Genomic DNA, 15,153 nt, shown 5'->3' with positions numbered 1-15,153 from the left:
GAAGCATTGGAGATTCCATTGGCACAGACCAGTATGCTCCTTGCGCGGGTCATGATTGGGAAGGTTACAAATGGAGCTCAATTTGCCGTGACACTTGCTGCAGTACCTCTCGTGCAAGGCAATCCAGCGTGGAGATGTTGTCATTGGGTCAGAGATGCGCTTGCGGCCTCGGAAGCAGATCGGAGGAGCTTAGGAACAAGGGTGACAAACTAGCCGAAGATTGAACAAGCGTCGACGACTTATGTCGGGCGGAAGCGGCAGCAAAGGAGGTATGACGGGTCGGGGACATGGAAGGCGGGCACAGTTCCCACGTGCGATTTGCTGGAGGAGAAGGAAGTTATTCCATAAAGTACAAAATGACTTGTATGGAATAGCAGATAGACTCGGCGCATTTGTTATGCTAGTCACTCCGCATCGGGTTGCGACAACCGGAAAGGAGATGGATTCCGGGCAGATAGTAGACATATTCACAGAGCAAGGCTGGTCCTTCATCAGATTAAAATGCTCCGAAGTATTTCTGTCTGACTTGTTCAAGAAACTTGCAGATCTCATCCTTCCAGAACTCATTGTACGGGCTGACATTGGAAGCGGTAGTATATTCCCAGTACTCTGGATACCAGCCAGCCGTATCCCAGTCGATGATGCCTACTACATCGTCTCCCTTGACAAGCACGTTCATACTATTCAAGTCGCCATGTGTAAAGCGGGTGGAGGATTGAGAGCTCTCTTGCTTCTTAATCAACTCGTTGACTTCCGGGATCTGTTCTGGGGACGCACTTATCCCGCCTCTGGGAAATGAATGAAACTCATGTACTGTATTGAAAGGGCCGAATCCCTGAAGCCCGTCCGAGAGACGCATATCATAAAGTTTGCCCCCGTCCACACCTTCAACGACACCCGCATGTGGAGGTTGGAGCGATCGCAAGCCGGTTATATGTGTTTTTCAACTGCTTTAGCAAGCGTTCTTTGACTCTTTAGGTCTTTGTTCCCATTCGTGGCCAATTGGCGAGCCCGCTATTCGTGACATGACGATGTATGTAGTTCCCTTCCTTTCAAAAGCGCAGTGTACTTTAGGAACGGGTATAGAGGTATGAGAGGCGATGTACTGCATGGTGGCGGCATCGGAAAGGTGTTGGAATGGGCTATATTTGACACACAGGCCGTTTGTAAGGAAGAGTACAGACGACGCATGTGGGCGGAAGCGCTTTAAAGCTACAACGGCGATGAGTGTGAGGTGGCGCCTGACCCACGAGCCCTCAATAGGACCATTGTGGGATTGCTACTTGGGCATTAGGTTTGGGATTAAGCTGATGGACGTTGTATCTCACGTTAGAATATTCTACACCCTGCCAAGACGTGACGCACGGTCCAAGGGTCCATCACTACCTAATACATCCTCAAGCTCTATCCCTTTTCCAACACACACCATCAGCATAACTCCCTCCGCATCAGCACTACTCAAGAGCTCATCGATGTCGAACACCTATAGCTGAAATATCCAGGATTTCCTCAAATCAGCTAGCATACGTCCCGTCAAGCATCTTCAAAAGATAGTCTGCAAGCATCAACTAGAGACTGTTCTAAGAAACTAGAAGAATTTCGGTAAAATGCTCTTTCTTTTCGATTTCTGCGTATGTCTACATCCTCCGCATATGTACATGTGCATCTCAATATGTATACAATTTCCTCCATCACCTATTCACAAATCGGAACTATCTCAACGAACAACCAGAGTCGAATCGGCACCCGTCGCACCAATAAGCTCACCTCATCACCAGGCTATCTCAAATGTACACAACTGTGCAATCGCCCAAAAGCGTATCACCACTTCCATCCATCGCCGGATTGCAGAACTCAAGATCCTCCGCAACACCATTCCCCACAATCCACGTCCGCAGTATAGCAGTTACACGTCGGCGTGAACGTCACAAACGCCATCGTCCCTAGTGCCTGTCCTAGATTATTCGTAACAGATACCGTGGTCCCGTTCTCCACCCCAGTACTAGTGGACTCCCCAATTGCGATGGCGAAATCGTAGCTGCCCGTGACCGTGATCTCGAACCCGAACAGCTCGGATCCTGACGTCGCGGCCACGCTGGTGCCGACGCTGTTGGTAATGGTCTGGTCCTTTGTGGAGGTCAAACTGGTGGAGACGGAGACGCCGTGGTTGACGAGGAAGGAGCAGGCGCCCGTCGTGCCGGTTTGAGTGTTGGCGACGAGGATTTGGTAGCCAGCGACGGGATAGGGGCCGTCCTTTACAGTGGTGGAGCATTTCTTCTCGTCGCGAGCGTGGACAGCGGCCGCGGCTCGGGCGGCGGGGGAGAAGGCCTCTCTTTCCGATAGAACCTTTTCAAAGTTAGTTATATTTCTTTGGAAAAGGATAGAGGAAGTGCTTACGGAAGATTTAGCGGCCCTCTTAGTCTTAGGCTCCTCCGCAGCGTCGACAGAGTCCAAGTCACGTCGTGTCAGAGCAGTATTTCCTAGAGCAAAAGATTTGCAGTCACCCGCCCCACAACAAAATGTTTCAGCAATATTTGCACCAACCTAGAATCTCGTTAGATAGGTTAAGATGCACAATTGATATCTCGGTTTCCCATTGCAAGACTCACCGGAATATTCGAGTAGAAACATCCATCTTTACCAGCATTTATAATCACATTTCCAAGCGGCTAAATCGGATCATCTCCCAGCCTCCCATACGTCATCTGCGAATACTCCGTCAACAGCGCGAGGCGGCAGCTCGGGTCCAGATCCTGACCATTCTTCCACCAGACGTTGTAAGCGGAGCTGCCTGAGGGAGTTTGGGCTCCTGGGAAGTCAGTGTCCATGAACCAGTAGGGGTCCGACCAGGAGCTGATGCCCTCGCCGGGGTCGAAGTACCCGTAGTCGCCGTTCTTGTGCGGGTTGTCGTTGTAGGAGGCGTTGATGGGATTTTTGCAGCTAGAGTTGGAGTAGGGAATCAGGCTGGAGGTGGCGAAGGTGCCATGGGCGGTTGAGAAAGCGGCGAGAGCTGCTAGCTTTGCAAGCTGCATGGTGTACATCTTGTGAAGATAGTTCCTGGAATTTCGGATATTGGATGGTTGCGAATTGATCGCTGAAAAGATGGATGCGAAGGAAGAGAAGGAACGATGAATGGATTGAATGCTGCTGAGCCTACATCTCGTCCTTCCTCTAGTACTTATACGTCAAGAGGTTGTCCTCATTCCCATCGCCAACAAGGTAAGTCCAAGCCGCATCGTCATCCCCTCCTCGTCCTTCCCCCCGTAGGAAGGCCCAAGCCACTGCCACTAAGCTGCGTTCAAGAATCATGAAGTCAGTTCATATAGAACGAAACGGCTCCAAGACATTTGGTGGTGACTGCGCTCCACTATACGGCCTCCGAGAAGGAGGATCGAAGAAACAAACTCCCGCGATGTCAGTTGGAGGATTCTCATGCTTGGACTTCACTGAAGGCAGAATCCTGTGCCAAGGGAAGAAATTCGGATCTTCTTGTTACATGGCGCGGGTGTTCCTTATGCGGTTTCCTGCTAGTCCCCGAAAACGGAGGTGCTAATGTTTCGAGGTAGTACAGCATATCATCACGTCCGGCGCCCTAGCGCGGAAACTGGGTCGACCCTGGTAAACCACCTCTCTGAGCTAATGTTGAATCAGCTTGAAGATTAATTGGCTAGGCGGCTGCTATTCCCCCTTAAAGGCGTCTGGAAATGCTATCTCATACGGTAGTTTTGTGGCTTGATTTTAGCGCTGGGTCACCGGACATGAGTATATGCTGTACTGCTAGGCTTTCGGCTATCTGATCCGACGTTTGAGCACTACAACCCGACAACATGTCATTGATAATAGGTTTCAGAGCCGTAAGGCTAAGGTTTTGGTACAAGGGTACACACTGCCACGTTACAGGAAGGATGGTGACACACTCGGGTTGCAGCACTACAACCTAGGATCAGCAACTCATATGCTAGTAACATATCAGGATGGCATGCTGATACAGGAGGAAGTAACAGGTAGTGCAACAGCAGTGCTGCAGCACGGTATCAGTACTGTATCAAGTAACAGGATGTAACCAGCAACGCATCAAGAGATCTACCACGTTAAGCCCCCGGGGGTGGCCCCCCTCCTTCCCCTAGTATATAAACAACGAGTTAGACATCTATAGAAATCAGAGTTCACATCAATTTCAACCTGAGTGTTATGAGCCCGGAAAACTTACACGGATCATCGCCTGCATCACCAATCAACGCAATCAGCATTCGATAGACTCTCGATCCACAATCCTCCATAACCAACCTTGTTATTCTTCCATCACGTCTTCCACAATGACGACAGAAAACGTCATTCTATCATCGCCAACCGTATGGGAATCTTGGATTCAAATTATCCAGGCAAAGGCTGAACGAAAGGGAATCTGGGGCATCATCGATCCATCAAAAACAGATGCACACGCCGATGAAATGCTTCCAGAACCTACAAGGCCCGCGCCCCCAGAAGCTAACGACAAAACGTTTGCCGCGCAAATGACCTGGAAAATGACATACGATGAATACAAGGACAACAAGGTCCTATTCGACAAGCAAAAGGAATCACTGCAGGACCTACGTATTTTCATCCTACAAACTGTAGATGCGAAATACACCACGTATACCTACGGCATCTCATCAGCACGCGATCTACTTGCTAAGCTCAAGAAATCCATCGCGCCATCAGACGAAGCACGCCGGAACGAAATCTACAACCTGTGGCAGAAGCAGAAGCACTACCCCACTGAGCGGACCGTAGAAAGTTAGAGGTGCAAGTAATGGAGGCGGCGAAGAGGGTGCTTGGGGAAGAGCATCCTTTCACACTAATCAACATGGCCAACTTAGCGTTGACGTACGGGAATCAAGGGCGGTGGGAAGAGGCCGAAAAACTACAGAAGCAAGAGTTGGAGGCATGTTCTAGAGTATTAGGTGAAGAGCACCCGGACACGCTAATAAGCATGGGGAATCTTGCTGCGATTTTCAAGAATGAAGACCGTCATGATGAGGCTATTGAGTTGATGGTTGCATGCATCCAATTGGGAAAGAAGGTATTGGAAGTGGACCATCCGTATACAATTTCTTTACTTGAAACGTTGGATGAATGGCGTGCTGAACAAACGTCTCCTAGCTCGTAGATTGTCATCGTAATTTATGAATTATGTCCACTTACATAGAGATAAGAATCATACCATCGAGAAGCCTTCTATTGATATCGCGTCGGCGACAAAGTTTTGATCGCCGCGGCATCTGAAATATATGACAATCAACCCTTCACTCCAGCGTCTTGTCGTACTCCTTTACCCTACTTCCCGTCGAGTTCAATATGACTTCCCACTGACACTTAGGTGATCATCTGAATCAGAAGGACTCTTTCAGAATCAACTCGACGCTGAGATAGTACAGTACTAAGATATAAGCTTGGGCACTCCTTGCAACTGCCTGGGGTACCCCATTAGGACTTGAAAACTCTGAAGATGCTGTAAAGGTCAACGCAATAGATATCAGACTACCTTTTAACTAACTAAAGACACGCTAACTAAGGCCCTTCTTATAGTGATGTTCAAAGAGCAAGAGTGGAGCCAGAGCAGTTGTATATCCGTGTGCTATATCCGTATGCCTAGATTTATGACCTAATACTGTAACTTGCACTCAAAGTGGCATGTGCGCAGCTACAGAACTATTCTACTAGAAAATTGTTGAAGAATGCTGCGGGTAGTAGAAAGCATAACTATAAAGAGGGGTTTGCAATGGTTCAGAATGCTCGCGAATGACTATGTAAGAAAGGGACCAAGAGGGCAAGCTCAGTGATACAATGAGATTTAATCTAAACACGACTAACGACCTAGGTATCTGCATCTCAAAGTCAACCTTCCAGCCCCCGTATCCAAACCCCAAAAGTCCGAAATGTAGACCGCAGTTTCCTCCTCATTCAGAGTCAGAGTCAGAGCCAGAACCAGAGCCCTCTTCCTCCTCCCCACCTTCTCCTTCTTCCTTTTCTTCCCCTATTCGTCTTGGATTAGCACATTTCCTTAGTTATGGCAAGAGCCACATACCTTCACGCTCCCCCTCGCCTTTCTCACCACCACCACCACTCGTACTCTTTTTCTTCGACTTCGTCTTCTTCTTCAGGAGCCCCTCGATTCCCTTGAACACCTTGCTCTGTAAATCTTTGTCTTTATCCTTCTTTTCTTCCTTCTTCTCTTCCTTCTTTTCTTCACCCGGTGCTTTAACACCCTCCTCGTGTGGCACCGCTGCCGCTGCCGGTGGAGCAGCGTGTCCTTCTAGGCCTTTGGTGGCATCGACGGGCGCTCCGGCTGGTATGTCCCACTGAGTACGGCCGGTTGCGGTCTCGACGTAGAACCAGCGTTGGCTGGGTTGGTCCCACTGCGCGATCCAGCCAGCGGGTAGGGGAGGCGCACCAGGGGTTTGGGCTGGCGCGGCAGCTGGGGGAGCATAGGTAGCGGGAGGGGCAGGCTCGCTGGTAGCTGGGGGAGCGTATGTGGCGGGTTGGGAGACTGCTGGAGTGGCTGACTAGGTGTTAGCGTGTCTCTAGAACGCGATATCTTGAGTGGGTTTCTCTTCGATCTTCAGGGCATTGAGACTTGATATGGAAATTTGAGGGGGAGTAAGAGATGGATTATAAGATCAGACACAGAATCAAGAACTTGAATGGAATAGAGAATTACCCTGCTCGACCGGCTTCGCTTCCTCCTTCTTCGGCTTGTCCTCCAGTGATGCCTTTAGGCTGTCGAACTCCTTGGTGAGTTTCTTAAAGAACGACATTTTGTATAGACAGACAGATCAGACTTCAAATTTGGGACAAATTCGACACAAGGGATACAGCAGAAGATATAGAAATTGAGAGAGATTTCAGCTCCTGCACAATACGAGGCGGGGCAGCACGCCAGGCAGAAGAACAAGCACACAGCCAAGCACATCATCGGATGCTTCACCCTATGGCTCTGTCTTAGCTCGCTTGGCCCTGCAAAGTGCACGCCTTCATGGAGGAAATCGGCCGAGAAATCTTTCCTCATGGGCTAAATTTACGCATGTTCGAGCGCCGGTGAGTCGCCGGTTGGGCATTCATATGCACGAACTCCCTTCGAGGCTTGCCAAGGACCGCTGTGCCAGGCTGTGCGCTCCAATGGCGGCAGGGTGCGGCATGAAGAGTGCCCGGGCTGATAGTCGTGTAGACGGCTGGTATCTTGGTGGCTGAAACGAAGCTGAATTGGACTCCGCTAGGTCAGGGACAATCACTCGTGCAAAGGTTAGTGGGGCGCTAAGCTTCCTTAGCAAGCTGGGCGATGTAGCTTAGACTGTGTTCTGACTGGAGCTGGTACGGAAATATTGCGGTAGCCCTGCGGATCTGGTGCCCCGGATGACTGTTTCCTAGGCTGCACGGTCTCAGGGCGGAAAGGTCTGCAGTCAGGGGAGTGGCTGGGCAGAGTCATGTGGTTGTCACGTGTGCTGGGCCCCTCTCGTTACAACTTCGTTCTCGCTAACCATCACAATCATCTGGTTGCGTTCACCCTTATGTCTCCACCTCACTGCTAGGTTTGCTTGTATTTGAGACCGACACTGCTTCAAGGTCAGCTGACCTAAGGACAGCTCTTCCTGTCGGAGGAGAATGACACCTTTTTCATCCCCACTCTATCACCAGTTCGTAGTCTATCCTTCAATATGTCAGGAATACTCCGCCGCAACACCTTTACGACAGCATCGCTATGCCATAGTCTTCTCCTATACCCCATAATTTAGTTGGTGTGATGCTGCAGACCCTCGAAAAAGATCTACGAGGCTGACTGGGCTGCATTTGCGTTATCTCGGCTCAGCATCGGACACGTCAGTCAGGCGCCTTCGGAGTTCTTTATGGTTTGAAACGTTTCTATAGATCCTCTCGAAGCTATCACTTTCATGTGCATCTCCCGAAATCTGTGGCTTTGAAGTGTTCCGTTTCGCCGCAATGCTGCTAGACAACCGACTTGCGCGTGCCGCCGTGCTCGCCGGCATCGCTCTCGTGTCGTACTACGCCTGGACATACCTGCGCTCGCCGCTGCGTTGTATTCCAGGGCCTTTGCTGGCCGCCTTTACTGACATATGGCGTGTTGGCAGCTGGTGGACCGGCCGTACCCACCTATCGCAAATTCAACTGCACCGGAAGCTTGGGCGCGCCATACGCCTGGGGCCAAACCTGGTCAGCCTGAGCGACCCAACTTTAATCCCTACAGTCTACTCTAGCACCAGGAGTACCAAGCCGTGACTCAAGGTGAGCACAACACGGATAGACCGCGTCTGACTGGCGGCTATCAGATAGTGGATGCGAACCATCGCTGATAGAGTGTAGAGCGACATGTACTCCTCTAACGATATAGTGGTCAATGGTGTCAAGACATCGAACATTTTTGCAACAACGGATCATGTCTGGCACACTAAAATGGTCAAGCCAATACGTAATATGGGCACAATACAAAGACGGTGGTAAACTGCGAGGCAGCTGTTGATGACACTATTAGACTACTCTGCGCACAAATGGAGAAGATGGCGAAGGAAGGGACTACGGTGCGGATGGAAAAGTGGTTGCTGTATTGTATGTTCTCGTAAAACGCACCATAGGTCAGGGGAGAGGACTGACCCCGTGCAGTCGCGTACGACTGCCTTCATAAGCTCACCTTTGACTTCCACCGCGGCTACCTTGAGACGGGTGATGACGTTGGAAACTTTATCAAAGACGCATATGGTGGATTGGTCTACTTTGGCCTGGTAATATGTCTCATTTTTGAACCTCGCCTTGGTTCTGCTTTTTCATCAGGACTCCCATAGCGGAGCCCAATGCTGCAACGAAACCAGCTGACTTCTCCAGTGCGTCAGCATGCCTGTTCTCCACCGCTTTCTTATTGGAAACCCTCTCCTGAAACCCTTCCTCGGTAAGCCGCCCTTCCTCTGGGCCTTCCAACAAGCCTACGCAGCCGTCGCAGCGCGCAAAGCCCAACACGAGGCCGCCCAGACTCTCCCCGGCTCCTCCGACTTCCTCGATCTCTTTCTCGCCGCCCGCTCCACCTATCCAGACATCGTCACAGGCGACGACGTAGTCGTAAACTACCTCTTTCTAAACCTGGTCGCCGGCTCCGACACAACGGGAACCTCATTGGCCGTCATCTTGTACTACGTCTACCGCGACCCACGCATCTTAGCCAAGCTCCGGGCCGAGCTCGCGGCAGCAGGCTACGATGGTAGCTCCCCGTTGACGTACCGTGACGGCGTTCGTCTGCCCTACCTCGATGCGGTGGTGCAGGAAGGGTTACGGATCCACCCACCCATCGGGCTTACCCTTGAGCGTGTGGTCCCTGCGGGAGGATGGCAGATGCCGGACGGCGGTCCGTTGCTCCCCAGTGGTACTAAAGTGGGGATGAATGCGTGGGTAAGTAACCGAGACGAGAGTGTATTTGGGCCGGAGGACGTGGATGGGTTCGTGCCCGAGCGGTGGATGAAGAGAGCTGGAGAGACGGAGAAGGAAGGGGGGGAGAGAATTGCACGGATGAAGAAACTGATGTTAACGTTTGGATATGGGAGTCGGGTTTGCACGGGGAAGAGCGTCGCGTTGCTGGAGTTGGTGAAGGTGGTGGGCACGTTTGTAGGCAGATATGACGTGAGTGATCTTACTGTTCTGTTAGCCCCTATATTTGTGTCTAATGCTGACTTGATTTTACAATTGGACAGGTTGAATTTCTTAGCTCTGAGTGGAAGACGGAGAATATTTGGTTTGTATTTCCCTCGGGATTTAATGTTAAAGTATCGCTGAGGGACGGGGTGGGCGATTTGGGAAGTCTTGATGAAAGTTGACGGGCCACCGACTCGTATATGGTATGGGTTGGAAGAAAGGATGACCGTAGAGCACCACATGTTTACGTGAAGCTGCGTCTCGTGGTTAAGGGAGGAGGCAGGCATTATACTCGAAATTACAACTACGTGATGTGTCTTCAATACATCCATTGAGAAGCTGTCTAGCAGCACCTTAACCCTATAATCATCATTTCGAGTTCTGTCTTTCAATATCTTAGCACTGGGTCCCCGACTCATTCGTAGGGTTCGTAGTACTACCAGCTAAAGATGGTCACGTGCGACCAAGTGAATTGAAACTGCTGCAAGGAAATCTAGATGAAGTGGATATGCACGCTACTGAATCTATAAATACATATGCCCTTGATATCGTTGGTACTTTACAGACACTGATCAATGGTCAGTTGAGCTCAGATCAATATCTGGATGGTTCCTTCAGTCCCCAGCTAGACTGTCCATTACGACTTCGTATCACGATCCATGGACAAATCAGCCTTTGGAACACAATCGCTATGCTAGCACTGTCTCACGAGTCGCACATCCTGGACAACCATGCTTCATGGATGAGAGAAATTCGCTACTCACAAGACCTTTCCCTTCTGCAAGGTCGAACTCCCAGAAAACTCGACAGACTTGACAAACGGGTGACGAACTCGAATTCTCGCGGGCGAACATATTCAAAGAAACACGTTCTTTTATATTACTAGCGAGCGAAGACCTGAATGAAGGAGAAATCTGGACGGCCGAACCTAGAAAAGAGGAGGTGTGTTGATGCCTATTCAAATGACGTTCCCAAGGCTGAGATCAAGCAAATGCCGCCACATGGCAGTGCAGCAAGCCTCGTGAACTCCACACCTTCAGATAGCTTTTGAAAATTATCGCAATAATGGGCATCATCTGCAGATTCGTGTTGAGCCAAGGTTTTCATTGGAACTTGTGGAACTGTTTACTCTGTCTGGTACGTCGTCCTATTAGCTTACTATGGAGGCAGTCTAAAGTGTTTGAGTGATTGACCAGATTAGGTGGTGCCTGTTCTTTCAAATCTATCAAGCAGGGCCGGCTGATATCTGCAAAACGCTGGATCTGTCGAGGCAGTGACTCTTACGTCTCGCTAGCTCCAAGAGTGCCTTGATACGTACAAGTCTTGCAATGCTATTCCCCAGCCGACACAGCTTCCAACACGCATGCTAGAGATTTAAGGCCCTACAAAAGTAAAGCTCCATACCACACACACCAGCGAGAAGGGATCCTACATCTGCCTGAGTCATTGCTAGAATCAAAGAGGATTCATCCAAACAACAACATCCACACTGCGCATCTACCAAGAATCCATTCCCTGAGATGAGCTACCAAAAACGTTCCAGGATGCGATTGACGCTACGATCTGCCTCGGGATCAAGTACTTATGGATTGATTCGCTTTGCACATATTCCGGTCGATCTAGCATCAAGAACCTCAGAAATCTGAAGTTGTTCATTCAGCATTCTGAGGAGCCAAATCGGGATCCTCGGAGCACCGGAAAGGAATACACGATTGTCTGGCATTACTTTCAATATTTTTTAACTAAGGCTTGTTCTTACTTGCTACCCTAAGTAAATGACTCCGTCTCTACCATCTATCCATTTATGACTAGGCGATCAGGTTCATTGTATCGAATCGAATCCTGCCGGACATACTATTCTCTGTTTCTAGTAGCAAACTGTCGGGGTGAAATTCAGTCCATAGTGGGGAATATCTGAGGAAAGTTTGACTAGATTTGAACGGAATGTTAGATGACACAAAAAGCATCTTTCACGTGTATTTGCTTCGTCCTAAAACAAGAATCATCAGTCAATCAAGCACCAAAACATAAAGATAAGTAAGAAAGGAAGAAAGCTAAGAATAGACAGTTCAGGAAGACTTACATCTTGTAATTAATCTGCTGAGATGTCGTAAAATGTAGAATTAGAGTCTTGTAAAGTATACTGAAATTATGATGCTCAATACTAGTGTCTGGATCGCCTTCTGTGTGGGGGTTGCTGCCTGATCAGCAGTGATTCAGCACAAGGCTTGCGTAGGGTTGGCAACAACAGGACCACGTTACGAACAACTATTATATGGTACGATGATTTATTGTAACACAGTCGGAACGGACGATATTGTCTTTGAAATTTTCGATTTCGATACTCTCGATAATATCACTTCAATGTTGATGTCTGAATTTCTCAGCATGTCTAGGGCGCGACTTTAAGAGAGTGTATGTAGCCGCGTCCTGAGAAGAGGGGGGCTGTGTTCAAGGGCACGATCCCGAGAGCTATGAGTCTGTCTGTGCTGACAACAAATTCTCTTTCCAGTGGTAGAGGCGGATGGACAAAGTGTCGTGATGGGTATAACTAGAGAAACATGAAGTCGATTTTGTAAGCAACTATTCTTATTCTTAGGATGCCAAGGGAAACTGTAAATTTGACATGAATCATATGCTTCGGAATCAGGCTGTGCTTATAGTACTCTCAATTAGGTGCTTGTTTTGTACAAGTAGTTAGTAAGATTTAAGGCAACCCACCCAGTCCTCCAAAATAGAACTTAACGGGCAGCTAGGTCTAAGCTCTACTACTAACATCTCCGTTATAAAGTAACTTTGTAATTAGGTGCTTATGAATTAGCCGCGATCAGGCTAGTGGCAGGGTTCTTAAACACCAGACGTCTCCGTTAAGGCGGTGCCGAGTAAGCTTTCAATTAGAGTTCTAGTTAGCCTAAAAATAGGGGCCGGCAGTCAGCGTGGCTGGTTCAAGCTTGGCTGGTGGCTCCTGACCACAGGCACTCGGATAGTCCTACTTCCACACAAGGTAGGGTCTCCAGTAAGTCTGCTCAGCACTGCCTCTCTGGCGAAAGAACACTCAAATACTAGTATTAATAATTAACAAGTTTATTGAATGTCTATAATATAAATATATATGTTTTCTACCCTCTGGAATTTTCCATTTTCCATCTTACCATCTACATCTCTCCAACATCTCCATACGACTCAAAACTATAGTCAATAGTCATTTAAGTTTTTCTCTCAGGACACTCCCTCTTAAACTCCTTATTGCAACGAATAATATTTCAATCTTCAAATCACATTAACAATGGTAAATAACAACTATCAGCAATATTGCTATCAAGTTCTAATCCCATCAGGGATTCCTCCGAACCGCTCTTCTGTCCGCCCTTGCCTTCCACTCTGCCACAATGGCCGCGGCCATCGAACGTCGCCAAGCTGCAACTTCAATCAACGTCGCAGTTTTTGCCGATACCAATCCAACATGTACTGGCCAGAACACAAATATGGGTCCTATTAACGCCGATGGATCGTGTTTCACCTTCGCCGGTACCGTAAACTCGGGTGATTTTGGCAATCCTGGGAACACCGATTGCACCGTCACGCTTTTCGGCGATACGTGCGACCAAAGGAGTAGCAGCACTCAGACAATTGTCGCCACTCTTTTCGCCGGGATCACTGATGGAGGATGCGTCCCGATTGGAAATGATGGGCAGGTTGTGGTCGGATTTCAAACACTGACGGGTGGTGTAAAAGCAATCTCTGTGACTTGTTAATTGGAATAGTTATGGCGAACAAAGCCATACTCCTTGGCTTACTCTATCTTTTCGAACAGTTGGATTTAGCGTTGCATTAGATCCACTCTTGCATATTCCAGCGTTTTGCCTGAATTAGACAAATACTTCAGTAAAAATAATGACGTTCATCCACCTCATTCTAGTCGCCTATCGACATCATTTGCAGTGAAAGTCACATAGACCTGAAACATAACTCCCCCGCATGCTGTTGAAGTCATGGCGAAGTAGGAAGCGGGGAATGGCTATTATACACTACTATCCTTATTTCAGAACAAGATCTAAACTGCTCAAGCACTACTTCATCATTCCCGACGGAAACGTCCGGACTTGAATATGAATAGGGCTGATGAACAGCTTGTCGATCCTGCTAGTAAACGTGCGATCTGGAAAAACACTCGAAGAGGCATTGGAGAAACACCTGAAGTCGCCCCAAACTCAATCGCATGGGCCGCCCAAATGCATCAGCATAGTCATGATATCTATGGATATAAGGGGACTAGCGATAATACCTGCCATCAGGTCAGACTGATGGGTCCAGTCCTTGGAGCGATGCGTTATGCAAAGTCCATAACGATCGTGAAGACTGGCGCCGAGAAGGGAGCACAATGGCGTCCACGTACTCGCAAGCCTACCTCACCATTGCCGCAACAAAATCTTCCAACCCGGCGGGAGGCTGCTGCGCCAACCCTGGCGCCGAGCATATCGGACAAAGCTAACAATTTTGGGACTCCAGTAACGAGAAGTATGAAATCCATGTTCGCAAACCCCTAAGCCATCCAGAAACCATCTTGTCCTTAAGGGGTCCAAAAGCCCGATCAAAGTGACAAGAGCCATTCTCACTCCTAAGTCGAGCGTGGGTATTCCAAGAACGGCTACTGTCACCATGGACGCTGCATTTCGGCCCTAACGAGCTAATGTGGGAATGTATAGAAACGCAGACGTGCGAGTGTTCTGAATGGGATCACCAAAATAAGGCATCTTCCAAGGCGACCATCATGGGCAACAACTCCTCGAAATCCGCCGTCGGAAGGTGGCATACGAATGTCTCACAATACTCAAACAAAGACTTGTCATTTGAGAACGATGTGTTTCCTGCGCTCCAGGGCTTGGCAAAGCACGTGCAAAAAGAGAGAAAATGTGCTTATTACGCTGGGCTGTGGGAGGATAGTTTCCTCGACGACATGTTGTGGTATTCATCCCCTGTCCTTGGGCACCGGACCAGCCGAAGTCGTACCAGACGTGCACCAGCCTGGTCCGGGGCCTCCATTGCAGGGGGGCCATATTACAGTAGAGTTCGCTGGAGCATTTCTTCCGCTCACTCCGCGTGGCAGACGTTCGCATCCATCGTCGAGGTTTTTACAGTCCCAGTTGGATCGGATCCATTTGGCGAACTTCAAGGGGGTGAACTAAAGCTCCAGGGACGTTGCATCGACACAAGTCTTAGGATGTGGTATGTTGATGATGATGTTAAATTTGATCCATCTTGTCATGAGTTTATTGTGCAATCACGCAAAAAAAAAAAAAAAAAAAACGAAAGGGACGAAAGGCAGGAAAGACGTGGAAATTCGCTGGAATACAGTTTGCACCCGATTTTGACGTAGCCGCACAATTCATCAACGCTGGCAAAGTTGAAGTAATGCGAATTGCTTGTGGACCTGTTAACGGGTCTGGCCAGCGTGGTTAGTAAACCGGCCAATCTTCA

The 15,153-nt window shown here is 49.0% G+C and overlaps 7 protein-coding genes across 7 annotated transcripts; 3 read left to right on the top strand and 4 right to left on the bottom strand.

Moving 5' to 3' along the window:
- Positions 1-446: 446 nt before the first annotated feature.
- Positions 447-1,380, bottom strand: BDZ99DRAFT_506986 (kinase-like protein; the record flags this gene model as incomplete). Its single annotated transcript, XM_033724208.1, has 3 exons — positions 447-788; positions 972-1,279; positions 1,366-1,380. The coding sequence occupies 3 exons, from the start codon at positions 1,378-1,380 to the stop codon at positions 497-499; spliced, it is 615 nt and encodes a 204-aa protein (XP_033581301.1). The 3' UTR covers positions 447-496.
- A 474-nt stretch (positions 1,381-1,854) lies between these two features.
- BDZ99DRAFT_516941 (uncharacterized protein) lies at positions 1,855-2,635 on the bottom strand (the record flags this gene model as incomplete). The annotated part of the gene is made up of 3 exons (XM_033725118.1): positions 1,855-2,346; positions 2,398-2,544; positions 2,630-2,635. 3 exons carry the CDS (start codon positions 2,633-2,635, stop codon positions 1,855-1,857), a joined length of 645 nt encoding a protein of 214 aa, XP_033581300.1.
- Positions 2,636-2,669: 34 nt separating this feature from the next.
- On the bottom strand, positions 2,670-3,032 carry BDZ99DRAFT_516940 (uncharacterized protein; the record flags this gene model as incomplete). Its single annotated transcript, XM_033725117.1, has 1 exon — positions 2,670-3,032. One exon carries the CDS (start codon positions 3,030-3,032, stop codon positions 2,670-2,672), a length of 363 nt encoding a protein of 120 aa, XP_033581299.1.
- A 1,284-nt stretch (positions 3,033-4,316) lies between these two features.
- Positions 4,317-4,727, top strand: BDZ99DRAFT_370083 (uncharacterized protein; the record flags this gene model as incomplete). Its single annotated transcript, XM_033714803.1, has 1 exon — positions 4,317-4,727. A coding segment is annotated over one exon (411 nt), but the record flags the coding sequence as incomplete, so codon positions are not given.
- A 50-nt stretch (positions 4,728-4,777) lies between these two features.
- Positions 4,778-5,152, top strand: BDZ99DRAFT_379863 (uncharacterized protein; the record flags this gene model as incomplete). Its single annotated transcript, XM_033715167.1, has 1 exon — positions 4,778-5,152. A coding segment is annotated over one exon (375 nt), but the record flags the coding sequence as incomplete, so codon positions are not given.
- Positions 5,153-5,800: 648 nt separating this feature from the next.
- On the bottom strand, positions 5,801-7,061 carry BDZ99DRAFT_460009 (uncharacterized protein). The gene is made up of 2 exons (XM_033719292.1): positions 6,704-7,061; positions 5,801-6,544 (listed from the first exon to the last, which is right to left on the bottom strand). The coding sequence occupies exons 1-2, from the start codon at positions 6,798-6,800 to the stop codon at positions 6,051-6,053; spliced, it is 591 nt and encodes a 196-aa protein (XP_033581296.1). The 5' UTR covers positions 6,801-7,061; the 3' UTR covers positions 5,801-6,050.
- A 1,485-nt stretch (positions 7,062-8,546) lies between these two features.
- Positions 8,547-9,857, top strand: BDZ99DRAFT_516937 (cytochrome P450; the record flags this gene model as incomplete). The annotated part of the gene is made up of 4 exons (XM_033725116.1): positions 8,547-8,604; positions 8,659-8,777; positions 8,878-9,663; positions 9,735-9,857. The coding sequence occupies 4 exons, from the start codon at positions 8,547-8,549 to the stop codon at positions 9,855-9,857; spliced, it is 1,086 nt and encodes a 361-aa protein (XP_033581295.1).
- Between the last annotated feature and the right edge of the window lie 5,296 nt (positions 9,858-15,153).

The sequence above is a fragment of the Mytilinidion resinicola genome (assembly GCF_010093595.1).
Source record: "Mytilinidion resinicola strain CBS 304.34 unplaced genomic scaffold BDZ99scaffold_4, whole genome shotgun sequence".
Classification (NCBI taxonomy): domain Eukaryota; kingdom Fungi; phylum Ascomycota; class Dothideomycetes; order Mytilinidiales; family Mytilinidiaceae; genus Mytilinidion; species Mytilinidion resinicola.
This window is presented reverse-complemented; position numbering and strand designations above follow the sequence as displayed.

Excerpts from the sequence above, each read along its gene's own strand:
- BDZ99DRAFT_460009 (XM_033719292.1), bottom strand. The coding sequence starts at position 6,800 with ATGTCGTTCTTTAAGAAACTCACCAAGGAGTTCGACAGCCTAAAGGCA. Across the intron at positions 6,545-6,703 it reads AGCGAAGCCGGTCGAGCAGG|CCACTCCAGCAGTCTCCCAA; the intron begins GTAATTCTCTAT and ends ACACCTAGTCAG.